This window comes from Poecilia latipinna, unplaced genomic scaffold, assembly GCF_001443285.1.
Source record: "Poecilia latipinna isolate Pla-1442-1.1 unplaced genomic scaffold, P_latipinna-1.0 Scaffold2270, whole genome shotgun sequence".
Taxonomy (NCBI): Eukaryota; Metazoa; Chordata; class Actinopteri; order Cyprinodontiformes; family Poeciliidae; genus Poecilia; species Poecilia latipinna.
The window spans coordinates 1-19,445 of record NW_015114886.1 but is presented as its reverse complement, the minus strand read 5'-3'; the positions used below and the strand labels follow the sequence as shown (position 1 = coordinate 19,445).

Below are 19,445 nucleotides of genomic sequence, written 5' to 3'. Positions count from 1 at the left end.
TATATATATCTCAGAATCAGTGTCTGATTCTGATTCCCTGTTTTCATGGCAACAGGAAATATCAAACAAAACTTGCATGTGATAATCAAACAATCAGAGCTTTATTCTCTATTTCAGAGTCCCAGCTTATCCTCACAGTAACTCATTTCCTCTAGCACAGCATCCATATACATTTCACCCTTTGAGCAGACCCTCTGTGTCTTGATATGTCGGTTTTATTGTGCTTGAATGCTGCTTAATAAAGGTTATTACTGAAACTGAAGCACTTCCTCTAATTCAGCTCTCTCTGGAAGTTATAGCTACATTTGTGCTGGATGTAAATGACATATTTTCTAGGTTGCAAATGTAAAACTACAACAATGATGGTCACTGATAAAAGTGTAGAGTTTCTATCCATTTCAAGCTGCCTCCCTTCTCCTCCTGGCATTCATGTCTGTGGTGTCTGGATGGTCAATTAAGAAGAGCATGTATGGCTGATGTCCGTCTGAATCAACAACACAACTTGATATCAGTGTCGGGGTCCCTGAGCACTCAAAGGTCAACCTGACCTATCGACAGCCCCGCTGAAACCTGAGCCTTTAAACGGCTGACCAGGGATGTGCCTGCAGCACTCACGCAAATATGAAAGAGAGCACTTCATGGAAACATGGACGCACACACACGCACACACACGCACACACGCGCACATGCACCATATGTCAGTGTCTTTCTTTGACAGAAAACCTGAATGCTGTCACTGTTTCTCCATATGCAGAATAAAATGGGCAGACACAGAAGAGAAGAACAGTTTCTCACAAAATCATAAAATAAAAGAAACCTTCAGAACTAAATTCTATAAAAACTCTGTTTTCCACTTTGTTTAAACTCTGCTTAGCATGTGGGCAAAGTATTTCATTTAGAGGTTTGGGATGAGCTGTTGTCATTTTAAGACAGTCATCATCTGTTAGATATCACATTATTCAGACTAGTGTTAGTTTTTGTGGATACATTGATATATATTTGATTCACCTTTGGCCTCCTTTTATTGTAAAAATGTGCTCCTAATTTAATCAATAACAAAAATAAACCTGCGATTCGTAAAACTGCTCCGGTTTGCTGTGTGTTTTCTACTTTTACTGACAGACTCTGTGCATCTGCACATTTTACTTTTTCTTTTAACTGAGCGCTTATGTTCTTTTATTGGGCCTGAAGTTTTGCTTGTCTTTATGCTGTCTTGAAATAAAATTGCAAAATAGGATGGATTAGTTTCTACACATTGTTTTTAGGTGAAAAGTTTTACACCAAACATTAAATGTTTAAGAGCCCGCCTGTTGCATTTGCAGTGAGTCAGTGAGTCTTTTGGTTTTCATCGAGTCATTCTTCATAGCTGGGTTCAGTGTATCTCTGTTTCTTTTCAGCTCTGATGAATCAGTTTTCCATTTTTTAAAATAATAAATCTGGTTTTGAGAGGTAGACCAAAAAGATAAGGGTCTACTATCTCTGTTTTCTACACTTTCTTATTCTCTCATGCTGCCACAAAACTAATGCCACCATAAATACCGATCAGCCAGGTGGTATTCATCATTTATCTTTATCATATTTAAACTCTGCACATCCTTACAAACTCTTACGACCTTCCTTTTTTTCCATGTCGCTTACCGTAAACCAAAACCTTGTTTATGTTTATGCTCAGAGACGCACATTTTCCTTTCATCTTGTTTCAGGTTCAAACTGGGAACCTGTTTTGTGGGTCTATTTGCATCTTTCATTTTAAATTGATTTACAAGTAAAAGTGGACGCAAAGGCACCATTTAAATAGGAATCTGTCTGCGACAAACACACCCAGCAACAAGAGAGAAAGGCCAGGGCATTTAGATCAGAATTAAATTCACCCTGCTGAGATAAACGCATCTGAGCGGTCGTGATTTTGATTTTATGAGAATAAAGCCGGGTTTCTGTGCTAGGACAGAGAATGGTGGTCAGGATCTGATTTGGTATGAAGCAAAGCTGTCTGTCCTTGAAGATGTCGTTGCAGAAACAGCTCGAGAGGTAGATTAGACTCTGGCACTTTCTGTGATGAGATGAAGCCTCTGTGAGACAATGCAGCACACACTGCTTCTTTAATGCCACGTCGCTCCTTTCCGTCAGCTTCAGAGGACTGCAGGTATTAATCAGTAAACATGGTAGCAGCAGGCGGCGGTGCAGCTCGGAAACGATCTGTGGGACGTTTCTCACTGTTTGACTCCCGGCGCTACGGACAACTGCTGCTTTCAGCTGCTGTGAAACGATGCCTTTGTGTCTGACAATATCCTGCACTTGGGAATAGTTTTTGTGTCGATTATTTCATGTTGAATTTTGGGCAAAATAAGAAGATTTTATTTAGAAAATAGTTCTAATATTGTATTTGTTTAACTTCCATAATTGGAGAAACAAAAACAAACAAACAAACAAAAAAAAAATCAATAAAATAGGTTTATATGAGGAATAGGTAGAAGTTTTATCTATTTCGTCCATAAGGAGGCAGTCTCTCCAAGGAAGTTTTCTTTTTACATGATTTATTTAAAAAGAAATTAGAAAGAAACACAATTTTGTTTTTCTATACTGGTAGAGCTGGCTTCTTGCTGCGTGGCAAAGATGTAGAAAAGTTTTAAGTAAATTCCTGTTTTCTTGTAGCATAATCTCATAGTAGACATTTCAGATAAATCGAACAGACGTCACCTGGTTTACCGCTTTTAACCAAAAGGACAGAACTTGCTCTTGTTTTATAACATTTCAGAAGTTCAGAGCAAAAACAAAAAGGCAGCTTTGACCATCCCTCCTCAGAAATCTCTTTAGTGGTGACCAAACGTTTTGCCACGTAAGACAAAAGTAACAGGTTGAAAGTCACAAGAATCAGAGTTGAGTAAACGTCGCTGAATGTTTGTGGTCCGATTTGCTATTAAATTAAAGCGAAAGCAAAAAAAGTGTGATAAATAGACTAAACATACTCTGTATTTAAAATTTTCCTTTTTGAGAATATTTAAATTTGTTGGCTGGAGGGCTCAATTGGTATAATTCTTCAACTGAGACAGGCGGCCGCGCAAAATTATTCCGAGGGTTGAACTTTGAACAACCTCGCTCCAGGCGATCAAGAGTCCCACATCCTCAGTTTTCTCTTCATTAATTTGTACATAAAGAGTATGCAAATGTTCTGTTTTACTGTCTTGCTGATAGACTAAATGATTATCTATTTTCTGTTTAGCCGCAGAGCCCAGCAGATTATTTATTTAAAATCTCCTGGTATTTTATAAAGATGACATCCACTCTAGCAAGGATCCCATGGCCGTTTGGAAGAGAAACATGCAGCATCACAAGTCCTCCACTCTGCATAATGATGGGCATGAGTTGCTTTTTCACACATTCATCCTTTGTTTCACACCAGACCCACCTGGGGTGTTGCCTTAAAAACCCAAACTTTGTCTCATCTGACCAAAAAAATTCCACACATTTGCGATGGCAGAAAATAATTGTTAAATTCCGGCACGCCTCTCAAAGAACATAGATGGATATTATGGAGACTTGGTGACCGCTAGATGTCACTTTTTGTTGACGTTCCTCAACTTTGCAATGTAGAGACTTTCTTTATCTTCCATCCTTACTGAGGGGACAAGATAAACTCAGGCCCTTCTCCTGTCTTGCCATGCTGCCAGTTGTTTCAGTTTTTAGGATCATCGCTGCAACTGCAGATATGTGCAAGTTTAGGCAAATATTTATGTACCTAACATCATCGCACATCTGCCTTATGTCAGCTGCTGTCTCTCTTGTCTATCCCATTCTGAAAAGTGGGACAATGTCACAATAATTTCTCAATGAGATTCATAAATCACTCATTTAAAGTTCATAGACAATCCGATCAGGTTAAAATGGTTTGTCAGCTACTGCCGAGGCCTCTTTGAATATTACATCAAATCAGTGCTCTCAAATACAAAGTATGTCTGGTTTCCTATGAAGTAAAAACACCATATTACATTATTTCCTCAAGATTTCTTTTCTACAAATGACTTTTATATTGTTTTGTAGGCAGCACTCATATTGACCTTTGCTTTATACCAAAAATCAGTTTCGGTTTCAGAACTGTATGGGAGGAACGACACCAAGGCTAAATGATCCAGTGTTGTATCAAATTCCCACACAAAACAAAACTAACCTGCATCTCCTGTTCGATGCGAAGCCTCTCTTGACTAAGCTCCTCCTGGTAAAACTGTCGAACAGAGAACAGATTATACTTCAACCCAAAACCTACACATGTTTCTGCTTGTGAGACATATATATTTTTTTAAAGGAAAAAACTGAATTTACCTCAACATCCTTGTCCTTCTGCAGTAGAGATGAAGACAGCTCCTGAACTTGTTCCTCCAGCTCTCCAACCCTGTGTGTGAGCATCGTCTTCTCGCCGCACAGCTCCGTGATGAGAGCCTCCTTTGAGCGAAGTTCTTTAGTCAGTTCTTCTATAAACCTGAGCGTAAGCAGAGAGGAGTCGTTAACGGTAAGGAGGGATTCATGTGAGCACTTCTCTATGTCTGTTTTGATGTTCGGTACCTGTCTTTGTTGGCGTTGGACGGGAACAGGATGTTTGGAGATCTCTCGTCCTCAGGGATGTCCTCCATGGTGGCGTCCAGGGAAACGAGGGAGGCGTGAGAGTGGGATCCAGCCAGCGAGGCCATTCTCTCGGCCTCACTACGTGCTAGCTGGGCCTCCTAAAAACACACACACACATAGACACATCTTAGATTCGTCGGGATGAGGCTCATGCGTGAGATTTACAGGTCGGACGGAGCACACCAACCTCCTGCAGGAGCTGAATTTTCGTCTCAAGCACCTGCTGCATGTGGTCGATTTCCTGCTGTCTCTCTCGACACCGCCTCTGTAGCTCTGCCTCATTGTTGTTGGTCAAGCTCTCTGCTGTCGTGCTGCAAGAGTGAACAACAACAAAAAAAATAAATAAAATAGAGCCATCAGAAGACAAAATAAAGAGGTCAATATACACAGGATTAATTTCTATTATCTCTTGTTTTCCAAAATGCTAATATTCTTCATTTATCTGATGAAACTTGTTCTGAGTTTCCCCTCATTCTCTAAGAAAATGATTATAAATGAAGATTGTTTGATAAAGCGTCACATTTTTATCATTTCCAGTGTTGCCAAAATGGCTAAGTTATCCATTTAATAAAATCCTCAGCTAACTTTTAAACTTTTAAAAAACATGGCGAGTAAAAACATATTTCATTTTATTTTCTCTGCTCTCCGTCCAGTATAGACTCATTCTACTCAGGAGGCTCAATCGCATCTCTTGGAGCTCATTTTTCCCACGGAGCTCTTTGTGCTGAGGCCGCATGTTTACTTTTCGCCTCTGGAGTTTTCGTGCAGTAAATGGTGGTGTCCAGTTTCTCCCCCCTCAAGCCAAATGCAACCGAGACGTCTAAATGACACGTCCATTTGGTTGAAGAATAAAAGACGCCTCTATTGGTGTCTCTGTTTACGTTACATTGTCTGGACAGAATCCAGTTCATGCTACATTTTACAGGCCTTAATAAGGTAAATAACAGGCATCACTGAAATTCCTAGTATTAACGGGCGTCCAGTTTTTGGAAGACACTTAGCAAAACTCTATTTTTATGTAGTTTTCATGTTACGTGGAGTTTTACATTTCGAGTCTTTAATGTAAAATATGTATAATCAGTTACTTTGCCTGCGAACGATGAAAGCATAAGGTCCCCACTGTTTAATGGTGCACACAAATATCAGAAGGGTCAGTTTTAGGACATGATGGAGACATCATGGAGGGCCAAGTGAAGATATTAGTATGTCACCATGTTTCTGGCTGCTGCCGGCTGCTGGTGTATCCTTACAGACGGCCACTTATAGCAGAGATAAAGTGAGCGTCACGGCCGTCATCGCTATTCACAGTGATCGCATACTGGTGCGATCACTGTTAATATTAAACACCTTCATTGTCATTCTGAAGGTGTTTGGAAACGTGGGATTCACTTCAATTCAAGACCTTTTGTAGAAGCCTAAATTTAGTTTTTGTTCATTCAGACTTTAGGATAAGTTATGTTCATATTTCTTATTATAATTTGTTTATTTGGATAAAAATGATAACTAGTTAAATCTGTATTGCATAGTAATTTGTTGTATTTGACTACACTAAAGTTTTGTAGATTTGCATAACTAATTGGAGTTAAGGATTTTTAGGGTGTGGCTAGCCAGAATCAGTTGGGCAGTTGGAGTGGAGCCACACAGTTTTTTGACCTCTCTCTTTCTCACTCTTTCTTTTTAGATTTTATTGTTTCTTTATTTTTTTGTGGAAGGATAACCTTTGTACCGTTTTTTATTTCTGGAGTAAAAACCGTTCAACTATATTAAGAGGATCGAGTCTTTTTTTTTGGTTGTTTTGTCGTCGTCATCAAGTGGACTAAAGAGAAAGACGAAGAGCGTCAAGCTTATGGCTTCATTATTTAGGAACCTACACCTTTTGTTACCGTGATGAGCACACGCTGCGATGCTGCACCTAATTGACTAAAACTTGACCTTTTTAAGCGCTGTAACATTTCTTGATAACATTACGTCACTCTTGGTGAGCGTCCGTCTCTCCTCCACTTGTCTGTCTGACTTAGTTAACAACTGCATCCCAGAATGGCCCGCGCCTCGCTGTCGCCACGAACCCTGCCCCAGACGCTCTCTACGAACATTTTTAACTCCGTCCGCCACATGCAGCGGCTTCGATAACTGGGGTATTTTGAACCCGTGTAAGCAGTTTGAGTGTGTGTGTGTGTCTGACAGACGACTGCCCTTGTGTGAAGTGAAGCCTCAGGGATGCTGCTTAGGAATCCTGGCCCTGTCAGTGGTTTGACGGCTATAGATGATAGTGTGGAGATAATTAGACCAAAAGTCTGGAAAGTGGCTGGATCATTTTAATCATGTAATATTTATAATATGACATAATTATGGAGGAGCTTGTGCCTCTCTCCAGTGGTCAATGGGCGAGAGGAGGTTTCATTTCATTAAGAAACACTGTATGCCAAGCAGTCCCATTTTCAGTCTTGGGTGTTACAACAGTCTGGACACGAACATGTTGCAGATTCACGTTTCCGTAACATAATTACACATGAATCCTTAAGGGACCTCTTTAGATAAAGTCCATCTTGACCTCAGCAACTTCAGCTGAATTTAACGAATTAGTTCTAAGGCTGTAGTTGTTCAGCCAGAACTAATATTAAGGGATATTTGCAGACTCACAGGGCGTTGTCCAGAAGTTCTTGTTTCTCCTGGAGCTCCTTCTTCAAGCTCTCTACTTCCACCTTCAGCTCGATGTTCTGCAACAGATGGAAAGCAAGAAGCAATGAAACAGACCTGACGATGTTTGTTCCAATGTCTGCAAATAAAGCTAAAGGCATCCGTACAACATTAATGATGATAATAAAGGAAAAGTGATTCCGTTTACTTTCTTTATCCCTTTACGTATATCGCCTTAGTAGTTATTGGAATTGCCTTTCAGACGGGCTTGGACTAAATGCTTTGGTTATGCTTCTACGACCCTCTCATAATAGTTTGCTGCATTTTTGACCCATTCCTCCTCACAGAACTGGTGCAACTGAGGCCAGTTTGTCAGAAAAACATGTTTTCTATACAGTTTATTTAAACATCTGCTTTCAGCTACTTCAAACTATTTCAGGTCATTTCACCACTGAAAATCAGTGTTTGTTTTTTTTAGCCAGTATGTCCCATAAAAGTTTACACATTGAGACTAAAGACAGGCTAGGTTATCTTATAAACTTCAACAAATTTTCCCCTGAATGTAGACATGAACAGATGTATTTATCTTGATGTATTGTCGCCGTTTACTTTTCAACTAAATTTGAACATTATCTTTTCATATTTTCATACTTATTTTGCAGAGAGCTGGCAAATACCTGTGATGAATTACAATTGGTCAAAAATACTGGTAATATATGGGATAAAAATGTTTGACGCACAGTTATATAGAACAAAGATCTCAAAGGTTTATGCAGTGGGACTCCACACCTCATGCATTTACCCAATTTTGTCTAAACCACACATTTCATTGCTGAAACATTTACTTGTGTAAATAAAAACGCAGTTCTGTTTCCTCAGACTCTCCCACTATGCTGTGGCCTCTCTGCTGTGTAAATCAGCACCGATGGGTGTTAGGTGTCATCGGTACAGCAGGACATCTGACTGTGCTGTCATGGCTTTTATATTTAGAGCTGGAGCATTCAGAGCAGCTCAGATATTCACTCACAGGGGCCAGAGGCTGAAGTCCGCAGTTTGTTTACCTGCTTGAGCCCAGAGGGGGCATTTAGGGGGCAATTACTTTGCTTGCATGGGGATGGGGTAGAGAGGATTTAAAAAGAGTGAAACTCATTCTTTCCATTCTGTCCATGACAGGCAGATGAGAAGCGTTTATCAGATCGTCTTTCTCCTGCATATTATCATGGATTAATGTCTTTTCTGGCTGTGATGTTTAGAAACAACAGCAAGATCTAAAAAATCTGCAGCTCTTGCAACCAAACTTAGAAAACCTTTACAGCTTCCCTCCGTCCACAACCATGGATATTTATTCTGGAGCCGTGCCCACTGTTGCTTAGAGGTGAGGATCAATGCAAAAGTTACATATCAGTCATATTACAATCACTTTTTCGGACTATAAGCCGCTACTTTTTCCCCCACACTTTGAACCATGCGGCTTATATGCCGGTGCGGGTTTTCTGCGGATTTTTCTTCAACCACCAGGGGGCTCTTTAGTATGAAGTTCCAAGACCGACATAATTAGAAATAAAAGCATAAATATATATTTAGTTTTTTCTTTTCCTTACACATGAGTTTCCGTCAAGTAATGTGTATATTTTCTTTTTTATTTCCCCTCAACATGCATTTTTGTCAAGAAAAATAGATATTTAGCTTTGTCTTTGTTTGCGTCTCCCTTTTCTGCTCGCTGTTTTTCTGCTGCATCGTTACGTCAATGAGGAGAGCTGCCGTTTATGTCTACTATTGGCCAATAGAGCTTTGGGACCAACGTCACGTCACTGCGTCAGACGTTGTGGGGCGTTTAGGTGCAGTCATTCGGTCCCATCTTTGCAGGGCACAGACCAAAACAAACTTCATCCCGGTGGTTTTATTGTGTTACCGACTGCAGTGAAGTGAACCTCCGAGCGCTTGAGGAGGGAGCTCGAGAACGGCTGGCCGAAATTAGCGTTCATAAATCGGATCAACCTTGAGCTAAATGCCGGTTGCTCGGCGGATACTGGAAAATCCAATATCCAACTCGAAACTAACTTCACTGCAAGTCACAGGCATGAGTTATTTACTTTCTCCCGTCACTAGATGCAGATTAGCATACCAATTATGTAGGAAATCACCATCTTTGAATTTGATTACATAAATCAGTTTTAACAAATTTTCACCATTAGCAATTTAGCAATTCAAACAACACTAAATATTTAAACAATTCTGACTTAAACACTCCGATCGGACTTTAACTAAAGATGTTGGTCCGACTAACATTTCTCCACGTTTCTCAGTCGTCTTACAGGAACTTCGAATGACTTCATCATGACAGAAACAACAAAACCGCTCAAGCTGCTTGTTAGTCATGAGACTAAAACCAACCGGGACTCAGCAGAGGACCGAAAAACTATTGACACACTCTCTTACACTGCTGCTTGTAAGCTGTTATTTGATTGTACAGATGTTTAATATATAAATATTGTATAATAATATAAATATTGCCTGCTTAAAGGTCAACAGAAAACACAATAGTTAGAAACTAATCTATTTGTGTGTTAAATTAATCGACTTCCCTAAAATCATCTTGACGTTTTTGATTTTACTTTAATAAAATTCAGAGAATTTCAACAGTTGGTTGACTTTTAAGTACATATTCAACCAAGAGTCTTTAAAGGTTAAGCTTAAATGACCTCTAGATTAAATCTATCCAAATGTAATTGATGCAAAGAGACTCACTGATTAAATCTATCCATTAAATCCATTAAATCCATTAAATCTATCCAAACTTTTGGGGGTCTATTGGTTAGACCCCCAAAAGGTTATCAGTGAGTATTTACGTTTGGACAGTATAACACAGACGAGAGCCGACTCGGTGTCAGTAACGTAGTTCACCAGAAGACAGATATCTTCCTATCATAAAGACAGATCTAATTATAGATACTCATCACTGTGCACCTGCTATTTACACTCTTCCTGACCCGAAGACCCTCAGCAACAGCTCTGCTTTTAACTACAAGGGGGGAAAAAAACGACTGATTGCAGGGGTGCAATGAACACACATAATGTGATGGAGATCATTTATTAATTAGGTGCTATCAAATAGTATGACAGAATCCGACTAATCTGTGTTGTGATGTCGTAACATCTTATTTTACATGAAAACAGGACATGATAATTTGCAGATTTGTCTGTTGTTTTCACAGCAAAGTGGATTTCTGCTACATTTCACTCATATAATCCTGGAAATGTTAAAATACAATCTAATCTGTTTTTGAGTTTATGAGGCTTAAGCCACATGTTGACATTCAGAGGTGATAAAAGGCCTGATATGGTAAAGGGGGACAAGGGAGCTAATAGCACGTTCGGCTCGTGGACATTCATCAGGATACATGTGATAAATAAATCAGCGCACTGAAGCCCGATCTATAAATAGAGATTCTGGAGCGTGATGTACCCAGGACTCACACACCTCGCATGCAGCGTGTTTCACTGCCAAGTTTCACAGATATGACCGACTAAGGCCGGGCAAAATCACAGCAAAAATAAGATTTAGCTTTCAATAAACTGAATTTTCTCATTGACCTTTCCCCACAGAGATTGAGAGATTGCAAAATCCCATATCGGTGCAGCAGGAGTCAGTTTACTCAGTCTCTACTGGTATGCTGTGACAGTGGAAGATAAGCAGCAGAAGGCTTAGATCTTGTTTAGATGGATCTCGCAGACTCTAAGTTGCTCTTATTGAAGAGTTACAAGGAATCAGGAAGGATTTTCAATAAAGGAAATGAAAACATTTGAGATTCAAATGCTGGCTTGAGCAGCAAAACAACAGCTGGACCGGGCCACCTTACCGTAAAAGCACATTTTACACACCCAGACAAACACAAGGACCGAATGCATTTAGAAACACAGCAACACATTCCATAGATGGGTTTGTTTTCATTTCATTTCACTCCTGTTTGAGTCAGTAATTGTGTAATCTCAAAAATAACCATTCCAAAGGTCAAAGACTGGAAGCAGGAAATATTGAAATCCACCCAAAAGTTGCATGAAAACGACAGATTTAAAAACAAAGCAAGCGGATATAAAAGTGCAGCTGACTGGGATTTGAAAGTGTAAATGAAGCCAAAGAGTTGATTTTGTGCGATTCACATAGTGCTGAGCAAAATTAGGAGGAAATAACTGATGATTCTTTTTGATATGGCAATAAGATGATATTGTCTCATGAAGGATTAGAGATTAGCTTCCTGTAGCATCAGTGCATAATTGTTCTTACGTATTAAAAGTCATCTGTGCTTGAACAAAATTGATACAATTTTACAAACTAATTAATCTATCTTTCAAAAATGTTGACAAAACTTTGACAAGATATTTTTTTTGCCATATTATAAATCATTTTAGACTTTACAAGTCACCTCTGATTAGTTCATCTGGTTCCTTTTTCATTTTCCACCCATCTCGGGGTTTAAGGTCCTGATATTTCATTATTTGCGAAGGTCTGTGATAGTTTTGAATTGTTTCACAGTTTCCCCACTTAGAACTGTAGCAATCAAAGAAAAGAAATCACAGAGCACCACCAGGTACACCTCTCACAAACACACCCCGCTGTACGTCTGGCATTAAATCAAATCAGTCAGGAATAAACTACAGCCTGAACACATTATGCACCCAGTCAACAATCAACAGACTCAGATTTTTTTAATACACAGTCACTGAAGAGATATAAAGGTTTTAATTGTAATTCTAGTTTCAACTATTGCATACCAATGCTAATTTGCTAAAAAGGTAATAATTAAATCCAGTAGCCATTACATCCTAGATTCATATGACTTAAGTTGAAAAAAACAACAACAACAACAAAGAAAACACTTATTCATCTGAATAAGTGAATACAACTGCAATGCCTAAAATTTTAATTAAAGACAGTCTCACAATCTGCTTTGGTAGCTCATCAATATTTCTCAATCTTTCACAGTTGAAGATCATCACATTGCCCATCCTGTTGGCCCCTGACTAGTTTCTAGCTTCAATCTCTTGGACCAAGCAATCTGGATTTATACTGAACGAAGACGCCAAATGCAGGTGCAATCATTCATTGTTTTTAATCCTATAACTCAATCTCTGTGAACCATTCCTTTAATATTGCCTTAATATTGCATAAAATGCAATGACAATTTAGGATATGCAGCAAATGTATAAATCACAGCACATTTTATTTGCTCGCATCATGATCCAACACCCAGACGTGATTTTCAGTTTCAGTGTTAACACAGAAACTAAAGAACAAAACAAACTAACTGATTATTATGTAATTTAAAGCTTTGCCAAAGGCAGTTTTAAAAACAGTGGTAGCTAAACATCAGTAATGGATTACACTCCTTTAGTTTCCACGTCTTTACAGTTCATGTTTTCCAAATTAACCCAAAAAAGCTGAATTTGAAATTTAGTTTATATCCGAAAAGTTTAAGAGCTTCCATTCAACCAGCTGACTGGAGGTGTTCAGCAACAAGTGGAGGAGGGGCAGCACTCTGTTATTCCACACTTCACATGGTCTGAGAAAACACAGGTGGATACCAACTTTGATATTTTTACACCCCATGTCCAAATACGTTGAAGTAGTGCGAGAAAAGAAATGCAGCTTGACAAACCACATATTGACAAATCCTTCTGGGTACCGCAGTGAAAAGCAAAACTATGATAAATATATTAAGAAAATGTGTGTGAGAATTTACCGCTTGGAAGTAAGTTAGTGAGTGTTTCTGAGAAATTATCCCCAGTGAAGCTGCACTGGAATAACTGGTCAATCGTGGTAATTACAGAGCTCAGACAACTGAAGCAGGAACTTATTTTAACAGACGTATCAAACAAATATTAAGTTTTCCACGGAGCAGCTTCACCTCTCAACAACAAACACATCGCAGTTCACCACACCTACATCAGTGTCACAGCTGTGCAAACAGACAGAGGCAATAAATCAACATCTGATCAGAATAATGTGCAACTGCTTGATGCTAAGTTCCTCCATAAAGCAAATTAAAAAAAACCCCGTCATGTTTTCTCACGCCCTGGCAGCAGCCGTCCTACTCACCGTACGGTAAACATCCTCACTGCTCTCCTCGTACTTCTGCTGAATCCTCTCCTCCAGGAAGTAGATGCGGAGCTTGAGGCTGAAGTTCTCCTTCTTCAGGTCATTCAGGTGCTGCGATAAAGTACGGTAACCGTTAGACATGACCGTCAAAGCGCACCGACACTGTTCAGCATGTCCATTACAGATCAGAAACAAATGGACGTCTCTGCATCACGGCAGAACGACGAGTCCACGTTAAAGGACGGCAACGGTCCTGGCCTGTCCGTTCGTCAGAGTCCCGCCGCAGGCAGACATGCTACCTCCGTCTCCATCAGGGCACACTCTCAAAAAGAGAAGTACTTAACAAAGTGACGCCCTGGCTTCTCTGACAGACCGTGAGGCCTGGCCGCTGTCTCCAGACCAGGCGCTCACTGAAACTAAAACACAAGCACACAAACACTCAAACTCTTGACACTCGACGGACGTTTTCAGGGCAGAGAGCTGCTCTGCAGCACAGCCGTCAGAGATGCAGCCGCAGTGGCTCCATGGTGGGCTGTGGACTGCCTGGGGATGGGACAGGAGCTTATTTTACAGGAGGAGACATCCCAGGAATCCCAGACCGCCATGGGAGATGAGTGGAAGAGGAGGGCGGAGGTAGGAGGAAGCAGAGGGCTTGCAGAGAGTTGTGACACAGTGAGAAATCTCATCCCTCTGCTAAAAAGGCGAGGTGAAAGGACAAACAGGGGCTGGATGAAGAAGAGGCTCATATCAGAGTCACTGTTAAGCTTACAGTCAGGTTAATCACAGCTGAATGAATCAGAAGAAAATCTCGCTGCAGTTATCAGTTCAGTGACACTTTAACAGGTTTATCTATTGTATCAGAACCAATGTAAATGTAATATCGACCTGGGTGATTGGTTTTAGGTTTCAGGTCTGCTTTACAGAGAATAATAATAATGCTCAATGCCTTTCGTGTCACATGGTAGCTTTAGGGCCAAATGACATAACTTATCTTGCTGCTGTAAAAAAGATCTTAAAAGAGAGGATCTCATCAACAGCTCTATTTTTTAATTCCTCCATTCAGAAACACACGTAAACGCAGCTAGAAAAGGCTGATATCCCTCTCCTCAGCTCATTCTGGGGGACTGTGGGTCGTTTCCAGACCAGCAGGAAAATAAAATCCCTCCAGTGGGTTCTGGGTCTGTCCCAGGATCCCCTTCCAGTGGGAGATGCTCCAAAAGCAGATTTCAGTCTGACTATATGTAGTTGATATCACTCAACCTCACTCACTAACTTCGGTTTCTTTCCCGGCCAATAAGGGGACATTTAATATCTCCAAAATCCAGATGATCCTGCGGAAAGTTAGTATGCTAGCAGCTTGGCTAACATCTTACCCACCCCAGATGTTCTGCCTCTCTGCATGAGCCCACATTAATGCTAAGAATAAAAAAGGGAAACAACATAGAAAGGTGCCATCCTAGTCAGGAATCAAGGATGTTCTTGCAGCGAGAAACTGCCATTAAATCATTTCCCCACCATTTCCTCTCCGGCTGATCTAAAACAACAACAACAACAACGCCCCCCTCCCCAGCTCCGACAAAGACGGATCAGCTAAGAGTTAAAGTTGGAGAAGCTGCTGGGACAGAGATAAACAGGTGAGTATAAAGAAGCTGGAGAAGAAACAGGAGAACTGGGACCTCTGAGCCAGGAGGCTATAAATAGGGAGGTGTCCTGAATCTCACAGAGCAGAGAATCCCGAACCGTCCTGCAGAGAGATCAGTAACCAGAAGAGAGTAAAGAGCAAAAACAGAGCATGGATCTTCATGAAATGTGTCTCTTTTTTTGTCTTTTACCAAGCGGCAGCTCTCTACAACCAAATAAAAGGGTCTGATGAGGATGTGATGAAAACAGATTAATTACCTCATTTCTAGTTCTGGCCATTAAAGAGTCACATTTCATCCTTTTGCTAAATAATTCAGAACAGGCACAGGCAAGGCGCCAAGATAAGGCCCCCACATGACCTTAGTGATGACATCATGTATGTCGGTTTAACTATTCACACATGATGACATCATCTTATCTTCAACAACAACACACACACACACACACATGCTTCAGCTCTGGATCAGTAGTGGACAGCCCAAGTTTGAGTGTGTGTGCTCAGAAACTTTAAAGTGTGTGTGTGTGTGTGTGTCAGGAGGAAGAGCGACACATCCGTGGACCTCAGCCATGCAGAGACTCTCCGTTTCTACCACGGCTCAGCAGCTCCTCCTGCAGTTTAGTTTATTTTTTTTGACGTTCAATGTGTCTGGATTAAAATAAACCTTTTTGAAATGAACACTAAAGCGCGTGTTTTAAGGAAAGGTGTGAGAATGAAATCAAAACCTTTCTGAGCTTTGCGAATTACAGAGCTCAGAGAGATAACAACACGTCAGTAATCAAACACGCCTGTGACAGTCTGGGGCGTAATCGAAGAGCATAAAATGAACTTTTGGGAGTGGCCTAATCAAAGTTTGGACCTAAATCTGATTGCAATGCTTTAAACATACCATAAATGCTTGGAACCTCTCCAGCAAAGAAGAGTGGGCCAAAATACCTTAACACTCGCTGGCAGTCGCTGCAAATCCTTGGGGTCAGTTGTGGCTCTCCAGGGTAGAACAAGCAGTTGTTAGCTTTTCACACAGAGCAGGGGTAGTTCGGAAAGCGTTTATTTTCATCAAGTAAAATTGTCATTTAGAAACCTCCTTTCTGTGATGTGACATTTGTGTTAGCAAAAATTGTTGTGTGTTGTAAAACTGTATCCTTTAAGCAATAAACTGTTTAAAGAAGAGCCTTTGTGACAAACATTTAGCAAACTTTTCAAAAGCCACATATTTTCTAGTGTTTAAAATGTAATACGCTAGCCAGGCTAGTGTGCTAACCAAGGCCTTTTATAGTCCTATTTGTATGTTTTTATCCACTTTTGACACCAAGAACTTCTGGGCATGTGGAAGACTGAAAAACGTCTATAATACGTTCAGCTTATGGAAATGCTTTGTCATTGTAATGAAGAAATAGTATGAATGCAGAGCAACAATTAGCCTGCATCAGTAAAATAAAACATGTTCTTTCTCTGTTTTTGAATGTGCATTATGGAAAGTCCTCAAACTTTGCTTTTTTGTAAGAGTTCACACTTCCTGATGATCAGCTTAAGTGTATTTAATTGACCCCACATGTTTGCAAAGGGACTTTTTAATTATTTTACAAGGACTTACTGTAACGTTCAACTCCAGAAAACGACTGAATAAGATCACAAACTTAATACAGTTGGTAAGTGTGTGAGTATTTATGAATTAAATGTGGCAGCTCGCTTCTTACTCATAATAACATGATAGTTACAATTACTAAAAATGATGTCCTTCTGAAAATATATTAAAATGTAGTTGGGCATCACTCAGGCGTGTTACAGACGACACCAGATTCTTAATTGAGTCCCCAAAGGTAGATTAAAATAGAGCTCTGGGTGTTTTCCATTCAACACTTAGAACTTCAGGTGCTTTCTTTGTCTTTTCATCTGTTCTCCACTTGAATTTTTTCTTTTTTTTTGTAATAATTTCTGACTAAATTAGGCCTAACTACACATTGCCTCCTTTTAGTAGCAAAGATGCCATTCATCATGCCGGTGCAGCAGAGCACACTTACGGTTTGCAGAGCACTTAAGCACAGTGACAAGTATCAGAGGGAAGGCAGAGTCTCACCTGCTCAAACTGCTTGAGTGTGTGAGGCTGAAGAGGAGGAGAGTTGTCTGCTTCATCACTACACAAATCTAAACAAGAGAAAGCAGTCAAGTTAGAGAAATCACAGAAATAAAGTTATATTTAGAAAGTTGATCTTTTTTTTCCTTTTTTTTACATACGGCTTATTAAATTAAAGCTTACCTGTCATGTGACCTGTGCTCTTAGATGATGAATTCCCCCCCACAGTGCTGTTAGAGGAAGAATAAATACATAAGTAGGGGACGCACTGAAAAGTCACACCTAAAAAGCATCTATTAATCCGCACTATTTTCGAAATTAAGCAAATGACACAGAATAATTAACAGCTGACCATTCCGTATCCAGGACGAATGAATTTTGAATTAAAATGCAAACAATCACGTTTCACTAAAACAGCAGGATGTCATTTATAAACCCAGGGTTGTAAAGCTCATTGGGGAGTCTCAGCAGGGGAGATATGTGGTGTTTGGGGAGGTTACTCTTGGGGGTCAGAGTTCAAATAATCCTAAATACCAACTGCTAAGCAACCAGAAGGCTACGTTCTGATCATAACCACAGTTAATAGGAGAAGCAGTGAGTGACAGACACTCAGAGATAAGCACATAGTGCCTTGCAAAAGTCTTTCCAATGTATTATATGATATGATATAATATTATAAATTCTGTGAAGCAGAGAAAGCAGATGCATGGTGTTTAAAATACCTTAAAGCAAAGAAATCTGAGAAGTGTGGTAAATATTTGCATATTTGCATAAAAATATTAACCTGAGTAATATTAATTAATATTAATATTAATATTAACCTTTTAGAAACATATTTTGATGCAGTTACCCCCCCGGCAGTCTTTTGATGTAGGTTTTTCTAAAAATCTTTACATGTCTAGAGATTTACATTTCTTTAGCTAGATCAGATGGAGGATGCCTGTAAATATTGATTTTCAATCCTTCCCACAGATTCTCCTATGGATGGATTTAAGTCTGAACTTTGACCTGGTGATCCCCACCCCCCCCCGCCTCAAATGTTTTGAAGCTTTTTTTTTTTTTTACAATTGTTTCTTACAAGATGGCTCTGTAATTGCCTGCATCCATCCAAGTTTTTGCTTAGTTTTTCCTTCTTTTACAAAAATGTGCATCCTTTGTGTTGGTCTACTTTTAAAATCCCAATAAAACACATTTGTGTTTTTCACTATGATGTGGTAAAAGCTCCATGGCTATTAAAACTTTCGCAAGGCAGTTGATGTACAGTCAGAACTACTAACCAGACAGACACACCCCAACATGCAGCAGCAGAGGCACTTGTGCACACTAATTTGCGAAGACTTTGCTAAGGACAGTGCTCCACACTAAGTCAATGCATGGTCAATTCTCCTGGCAGCTGCTGGGCCATAAAACGTAAAGACAGCTGCTGCGTGCCAAAGATTTAAAACTTCACCAAGAAGGAATAGAAGGGGTCTAAATGTAGCATAAGTGCTGTGGGCTGGCCACTGCACAACTGTTTTCTAAATGAAAATATCTGCGGGAAAGCCCAGTAGTTAGTGTTTCAAGTGGGAGGACTCTATAATGCAGCACAAATATAATATGAGCCAGCTCCTTATTTCAGCATGCTCATTTGATCCCTACAATTTGTTCTGCTTTATCATTACCTGAAGAAACGTGATCCAATCAGCTGTGTTGAGTGGTTCCCAGGCCAAAAGGAGAATTGGTCTACTTTCCCTTTTACATCCCAGTTTATGCCCAGTATTGCAAAACTAGGTCAAATTCTGCTACATAACATTCAAATGTAGTCCCTGTTAACGTATTGGTTTTATTACATCGACTAATTGAGAAACACTAAAGACAATTCCGCTGTGAATGTAAAAAGCGGCATCATCAACTGCATCTGATTTATAGAGCATGCAGTGATAGGGACAGCCACACACTGTCAGCAGAAAATGGCCTGCTGTGTGATGGGCTGAGCCAAACATGGCTGATAATGAATAAATCAGCTCTATTCTGTTACAAAGAGGCGCTCATATTAGCCTAATCCGCAGCTTGTCAGTCGTGTTTTGTATAAAAGGTGATATAAAATAAATTGCCCAATGAGAGCGCCTCCTATATGTCTCCCCTCCTCTCTCTCTTTCTCTCTCTCTCTCCCATCTCACCTCTCCGAATTTCTCCAGATTTGCTCCGGCGACGTTGAGCTCCAATCCATAAAGGCTGCTCCTTCAGTCAGCGGACATCCATGCCGCAGAGCCGCTACCTTCAAACCGAGTCGTTCATTGCTGCCGGTGGTCACAGAGGGGCATGTTATCTGCAGCGGCGCCGCACAGCACAGAGCTCAGGATGGGAGGGGGCGTGAGCAGGCGCAGTCGCGCGCGGGCGTG

At 40.2% G+C, this 19,445-nt stretch overlaps 1 protein-coding gene across 1 annotated transcript in view; it reads right to left on the bottom strand.

The window, feature by feature from the left end:
• LOC106937069 (myomegalin) overlaps positions 1-19,408 on the bottom strand; it is a 48,835-nt gene extending 29,427 nt beyond the window's left edge. Inside the window, exons 1-9 of the mRNA XM_015018401.1 lie at positions 19,224-19,408; positions 17,248-17,294; positions 17,068-17,135; positions 13,352-13,462; positions 7,258-7,334; positions 4,805-4,928; positions 4,558-4,715; positions 4,318-4,474; positions 4,166-4,219 (exon numbers count right to left, since the gene is read on the bottom strand). Of these exons, the coding sequence (XP_014873887.1) occupies positions 4,166-4,219; positions 4,318-4,474; positions 4,558-4,715; positions 4,805-4,928; positions 7,258-7,334; positions 13,352-13,462; positions 17,068-17,135; positions 17,248-17,294; positions 19,224-19,273 (846 nt within the window). The 5' untranslated portion in view covers positions 19,274-19,408. The remainder of the gene's footprint in view (positions 1-4,165; positions 4,220-4,317; positions 4,475-4,557; positions 4,716-4,804; positions 4,929-7,257; positions 7,335-13,351; positions 13,463-17,067; positions 17,136-17,247; positions 17,295-19,223) is intronic.
• Positions 19,409-19,445: the final 37 nt, after the last annotated feature.